At 58.0% G+C, this 6,558-nt stretch overlaps 1 protein-coding gene across 1 annotated transcript; it reads right to left on the bottom strand.

Annotated features, from left to right (window-relative positions):
• Positions 1–126: 126 nt before the first annotated feature.
• On the bottom strand, positions 127–5,036 carry LOC148810295 (uncharacterized). The gene is made up of 3 exons (XM_088909103.1): positions 3,735–5,036; positions 2,237–2,445; positions 127–1,270 (listed from the first exon to the last, which is right to left on the bottom strand). The coding sequence occupies exons 2-3, from the start codon at positions 2,438–2,440 to the stop codon at positions 1,112–1,114; spliced, it is 363 nt and encodes a 120-aa protein (XP_088765229.1). The 5' UTR covers positions 2,441–2,445; positions 3,735–5,036; the 3' UTR covers positions 127–1,111.
• Positions 5,037–6,558: the final 1,522 nt, after the last annotated feature.

The following is a 6,558-nucleotide window of genomic DNA, read 5'->3' as shown; positions in this document are numbered from 1 at the left end:
GAGTGGGGACTGGGGAGCGAGGCTGGCCTGTCCCTGTCCCTGTCGGGGGGACGTCTCCCACGGCCCCGACACGACCCCTCCCTCCCCCAAACACCAGCAACGTCCGCAGCAGCAGCAACAAGAAGAAGAAGAAGAACCCCTTTTATTATAAACCCAAGGACACTGTACATCGGGAAGGTAAACGAGCCGGCGTTATTTACGGATCGGCTGCGGCCTGCGTCCCTTTTCCGGACGTGATCGAGTCCTGGGCCGCGGAGCAGAGGAGCTCGGAGACGTCCGGGGGTGTGGAGCTTCGACACGGAGAGAAACCGCCTCGTTCCTGAGGGGGCAGGACGAGGTCCGAGTCGGCCCGGAGAGACGGGAGGGGACCCCCAGGCTGTGAGACCCTTCGAGCCCAGGAGCTGTGTCTCTGTTCAGCTTCAGGGAGTCTGATGTCACTCGAACGGGAGCTGAGTCACAGAGGGGGGTTGTGTGTAATTTGGCAGAGGGGTAGTTTAGAAATACTAAAAGTACACGCCGGGCCGTCCTGCAGTCTGAGACCATGTCCTTCTGTCGGCAGCCTGCCCCTCTCCTGGGACAGAGACGTCTCCCCCCTCCTGGCGCAGAGACGTCTCTCCCCTCCTGGGCGCCCCGCCCCCCCTCCTGGGGCAGAGACACAGGCTGAGGGCTCCACTGCCAAGGCCGAGCACAGGGGATCATGTCACCGATCACTGATACTCGTGTACAGCAGGTCCATCCAGGGGCTCACGAGGGGGCCAGAGGACAGACAGACCAAGGTCAGGCCCTGCTATCCCACAAGTCTGCCCTCCTCCAGCGTCCTGGTGTCCACGCCTGACGGGCTGAGGGGCCTGAGGGCCTGAGGTCTGCGGTGTCTCGCTCTGTCCTTAAGGAGAGCCGGGGTGCCTTCTCCCAGCGTGTCGGGCTTCAGGCGTTCCAGCCGCAGGAGCAGGAGAGGATCCTTGGGCAGATCCCAAACGCTGCAGTAGAATTCTGTTGGAGCTGGTCAGCTCGGCGTGGGCCTCAGGCACCTCCCCGTCTCCTCCAGGCGCAGTGTTTCCAAGCTCCGAGGAGCTGTCCGGCTCTGTCCCCTCGCTCCCCCACCGCTCGGCCCTCAGTTGACGAGAGTCAGCAGGTACGACACCAGAGCCATGAGCACCAGCACCAGGGCGATCAGGCCCACCAGCGCGGCCAGGGCGGCGGCGCTGTAGTTCCGCGCGCGCCGGGAGTGGACCTGCGCGCTCTCAGGATCCCTCTCCCTCCTCTCGCGCACCTGGAGCGGACAGGGACACAGGGCGGGGTCAGGGGTCAAGGTCGTGGGTAACCTCACTGGCCTCTCCTGGACAGAGCCCATCAGGGACAGGGACAGGAGCAGGGGCTGATGGGTAACCTCACTGGCCTCTCCTGGACAGAGCCCATCAGGGACAGGAGCAGGAGCAGGGGCTGATGGGTAACCTCACTGGCCTCTCCTGGACAGAGACCATCGGGGACAGGAGCAGGGGCTGATGGGTAACCTCACTGTCCTCTCCTGGACAGAGCCCATCAGGGACAGGAGCAGGGGCTGATGGGTAACCTCACTGGCCTCTCCTGGACAGAGCCCATCGGGGACAGGAGCAGGAGCAGGGGCTGATGGGTAACCTCACTGGCCTCTCCTGGACAGAGCCCATCAGGGACAGGGACAGGAGCAGGGGCTGATGGGTAACCTCACTGGCCTCTCCTGGACAGAGCCCATCAGGGACAGGAGCAGGAGCAGGGGCTGATGGGTAACCTCACTGGCCTCTCCTGGACAGAGCCCATCGGGGACAGGAGCAGGGGCTGATGGGTAACCTCACTGTCCTCTCCTGGACAGAGCCCATCAGGGACAGGAGCAGGGGCTGATGGGTAACCTCACTGGCCTCTCCTGGACAGAGCCCATCGGGGACAGGAGCAGGGGCTGATGGGTAACCTCACTGGCCTCTCCTGGACAGAGCCCATCGGGGACAGGAGCAGGGGCTGATGGGTAACCTCACTGGCCTCTCCTGGACAGAGCCCATCGGGGACAGGAGCAGGGGCTGATGGGTAACCTCACTGGCCTCTCCTGGACAGAGCCCATCGGGGACAGGAGCAGGGGCTGATGGGTAACCTCACTGGCCTCTCCTGGACAGAGCCCATCAGGGACAGAGACAGGGGCAGAGGCTGATGGGTAACCTCACTGGCCTCTCCTGGACAGAGCCCATTGGGGACAGGAGCAGGGACTCACCTTGACAGAGCTGATGAGCGCCAGCACGCCCAGGCAGGAGAGCCCGCAGATGATGCTGGCGATGGCCAGAGCCCGGTAGTCCTTCACAGCGTGGGAGGACACGCCCCTGGACGACACATGGGGTTCCCCAGTCGCGCCTGGAACCGCGTCCAGTGGAACCATCTCCTCATCAGCAGCCTTTCCGTTGGGCACAGCTGGTGCCATGGTGCCTGTGGACACAGACAGCCACCGTGAGCTCTGAGCTCGTAATGACAGGACCGGATCTACTTCCTGTTACAATAGGAGCTACAGTCCCAGTACAGTACACCAGTCTGTTACAATAGAAGCTACAGTCCCAGTACAGTACACCAGTCTGTTACAATAGGAGCTACAGTCCCAGTACATTAGACCAGTCCTGTTACAGCAGGAGCTACAGTCTCAGTACAGTAGAACAGTCTGTTACAATAGGAGATACAGTCCCAGTACAGTAGGACAGTCTGTTACAATAGGGGCTGCAGTCCCAGTACAGTAGACCAGTCCCGTTACAATAGGAGCTACAGTCCCAGTACAGTAGACCAGTCTGTTACAATAGGAGCTACAGTCCCAGTACAGTAGGACAGTCCTGTTACAGCAGGAGCTACAGTCCCAGTACAGTAGAACAGTCTGTTACAATAGGGGCTGCAGTCCCAGTACAGTAGACCAGTCCCGTTACAATAGGAGCTACAGTCCCAGTACAGTAGACCAGTCTGTTACAATAGGAGCTACAGTCCCAGTACAGTAGGACAGTCCTGTTACAGCAGGAGCTACAGTCCCAGTACAGTAGAACAGTCTGTGACAATAGGAGCTACAGTCCCAGTACAGTAGAATAGTCCTGTTACAATAGGAGCTACAGTCCCAGTACAGTCGACCAGTCCTGTTACAATAGGAGCTACAATCCCAGTACAGTAGGACAGTCCTGTTACAGCAGGAGCTACAGTCCCAGTACAGTAGAACAGTCCTGTTACAATAGGAGCTACAGTCCCAGTACAGTAGAATAGTCCTGTTACAATAGGGGCTACAGTCCCAGTACAGTAGACCAGTCCTGTTACAATAGGAGCTACAGTCCCAGTACAGTAGAATAGTCCTGTTACAATAGGAGCTACAGTCCCAGTACAGTAGAACAGTCTGTTACAATACAGTAGGAGCTACAGTCCCAGTACAGTACAAACCAGTCTTGTATCAACAGTAAGAGAAATGCGCTGTCTCACAGACACAACACCCTCACACAGACACAACACAACATACTCACAGAAACAACACCCTCAACCAGAAACAACCCACTGTCACAGACACAACACAACACCCTCACACAGACACAACCCACTGCCACAGACACAACACAGCATACTCACAGACACAACATAGTCGCACTTGTCCAGATCAAGCACACAGGTACACATGCTATGACAGCACTTAGACAGATCATACACAAGAAATTCTCCGCCAGTCGAAGCAGAAATATTCACACATTCTTGCCTACCTCCTGAATCACAGCTGTCACACAGCTAGTCCGAGCTGAAGGGCTCTGCTCTCCCTCTCTCCTCCCTGCTGCTGTAGTCTCTCCTCTCCCTCAGCCTGCGTCCGACAGGGACTCTCAGTATCTCAAGGGACAGCTGATCTCCTGGCCCGGGTGTGTGGTCAGCGAGTAACCGCAGGACAGCTGATCTCCTGGCCCGGGTGTGTGGTCAGCGAGTGACCGCAGGACAGCTGGTCACCTGGCCTGGGCGTGTGGTCAGCGAGTGACCGCAGGACAGCTGGTCTCCTGGCCTGTGAGTGTGGTCAGCGAGTGACTGCAGGACAGCTGGTCTCCTGGCCTGGGTGTGTGGTCAGCGAGTGACCGCAGGACAGCTGGTCTCCTGGCCTGGGCGTATGGTCAGCAAGGGACCCCCAGCAGCTGGCAGCAAAGCCGGTGGGCAGCTGGACTGACAGTCTCTCAGTCAGGTGTGTTTCCAGTCTTGCAGTCAGGTGTGTTTCCAGTCTTCAAGACGCCCCTGGAATTTCTGGATCAACCAGACGAGCAATCCGGCTGGGACTCCAGGAGCAGGGCCGGCTCCTGGCTTTGTTCCGGGGACGAGAGCGAGTTCCCAGGATGGGGCTGCTTCTCCCTGGGCTCTCCTGCACCAACTGTGCCGAGAGGAAATTCCAGAGCGATAACATGAGGACTCATGTTTCCACGCCCCTCTCTGAGCAGCGCCAGACTGCATTCCTGCCAGGTGAGCGCACACACACAGGCACACACACGCACACACACGCGCACACACACACACACACACACACACAGGCACACACACACACACGCGCACACACACACACACACACACACACACACACACACACACACACACAGGCACACACACGCACACACCCGCACACACACACAGGCACACACACGCACACAGGCACACACACACACAGGCACACACACACACGCACACACCCGCACACACACACAGGCACACACACGCACACACACGCACACACATGCACACACACAAACACAGGCGCACACACACACACACACACACACACACACACACACACACACACGCACAGGTACACACACACACACAGGCACACACACACTCACACACTCCCACGCACACACGCACACACACACACCCGCACACACCCGCACACACACACTCACACACACACACACACACACACACACACCTCTGACTGACTGCGCTGGGGCCCGCTGGAGTGAGGCGATATCGAAAGCGGTCTCTCTGGAGACAGTCCTGTGCGTCCAGACAGAGCTGTTCCTCAGGACAGACAGGCCTGAGAGCAAGATATTTCTTCAGTATTGTTCTCACATTCAGAGCGATACCTCCCACACTGACACAGAAACTGACACTCATTGACACACACAGTACACACTGACACACACGCAATACACACTGACACACACTAAGTGTATTGTGTGTGTTAATGAGTATGTGTGTGTGTGTATTGTGTGTGTATTGTGTGTCAGTTTCTGTATTGTGTGTGTGTCAGTGTGGAAGGTATCACTCTCAATGTGAGAACAATACTGAAGAAAACTGTATGTGTGTCAGTGTGTGTGTGTACTGTGTGTGTATTGCGTGTGTCAATGTGTGTATGTGTGTATTGTGTGCACTGTGTGTCAGTGTGGGAGGTATCAGTCTCAATGTGAGAACAATAGTGAAGAAAACAGGGAGGAGGGGGTGACAGGAGCAGGAGGAGGGGGTGACAGGAGCCCCAGGAGCAGGAGGAGGGGGTGACAGGAGCAGGAGGAGGGGGTGACAGGAGCCCCAGGAGCAGGAGGAGGAGTGACAGGAGCCCCAGGAGCAGGAGGAGGGAGTGACAGGAGCAGGAGGAGGGGGTGACAGGAGCAGGAGCAGGAGGAGGGGGTGACAGGAGCCCCAGGAGCAGGAGGAGGAGTGACAGGAGCCCCAGGAGCAGGAGGAGGGGGTGACAGGAGCAGGAGCAGGAGGAGGGGGTGACAGGAGCCCCAGGAGCAGGAGGAGGGGGTGACAGGAGCCCCAGGAGCAAGAGGAGAGGGTGACGGGAGCAGGAGCAGGAGGAGGGGTGACAGGAGGAGGAGGGGGTGACAGGAGCAGGAGCAGGAGGAGGAGGTGACAGGAGCCCCAGGAGCAGGTGACAGGAGCAGGAGGAGGGGGTGACAGGAGCAGGAGCAGGAGGAGGGGGTGACAGGAGCAGGAGCAGGAGGAGGGGTGACAGGAGCCCCAGGAGCAGGAGGAGGGGGTGACAGGAGCAGGAGGAGGGGGTGACAGGAGCCCCAGGAGCAGGAGGAGGGGGTGACAGGAGCAGGAGCAGGAGGAGGGGTGACAGGAGCCCCAGGAGCAGGAGGAGGGGGTGACAGGAGCAGGAGGAGGGGGTGACGGGAGCAGGAGCAGGAGGAGGGGGTGACAGGAGCAGGAGGAGGGGGTGACAGGAGCCCCAGGAGCAGGAGGAGGGGGCTCGGCCTCAGGGCTGGTCACACAGAGGTGTCTCCTCATGTGGTAGAACAGAACGTTTTCACCCAGCAGCACCCAGCTCCATCCCCACTGCAATCATCCACGACATCCTCCTACACCTGGGTTACACATATATATGGGATTATAGATATAGATTATATACATATGGGATTATATAGATTATATATATGGGATTATAGATATAGATTATATACATATAGATGGGATTTGGACATAAACAAACTCTGCTTTTCATCAACGAGTACTGTGACTGTATACTGGAAACTTTTAGATAACCGGAACTATCATCTCCCTGAGCGCTGCTGTGTGTGAGCGGACTGGCGCATCATCCAGGTGGGGGTGCAG

Source organism: Atractosteus spatula, assembly GCF_055471065.1.
Source record: "Atractosteus spatula isolate fAtrSpa1 chromosome 5 unlocalized genomic scaffold, fAtrSpa1.hap1 SUPER_5_unloc_1, whole genome shotgun sequence".
Classification (NCBI taxonomy): domain Eukaryota; kingdom Metazoa; phylum Chordata; class Actinopteri; order Semionotiformes; family Lepisosteidae; genus Atractosteus; species Atractosteus spatula.
This window is presented reverse-complemented; position numbering and strand designations above follow the sequence as displayed.

Excerpts from the sequence above, each read along its gene's own strand:
- LOC148810295 (XM_088909103.1), bottom strand. The coding sequence starts at position 2,440 with ATGGCACCAGCTGTGCCCAACGGAAAGGCTGCTGATGAGGAGATGGTT. Across the intron at positions 1,271-2,236 it reads CGCTCATCAGCTCTGTCAAG|GTGCGCGAGAGGAGGGAGAG; the intron begins GTGAGTCCCTGC and ends TGTCCGCTCCAG.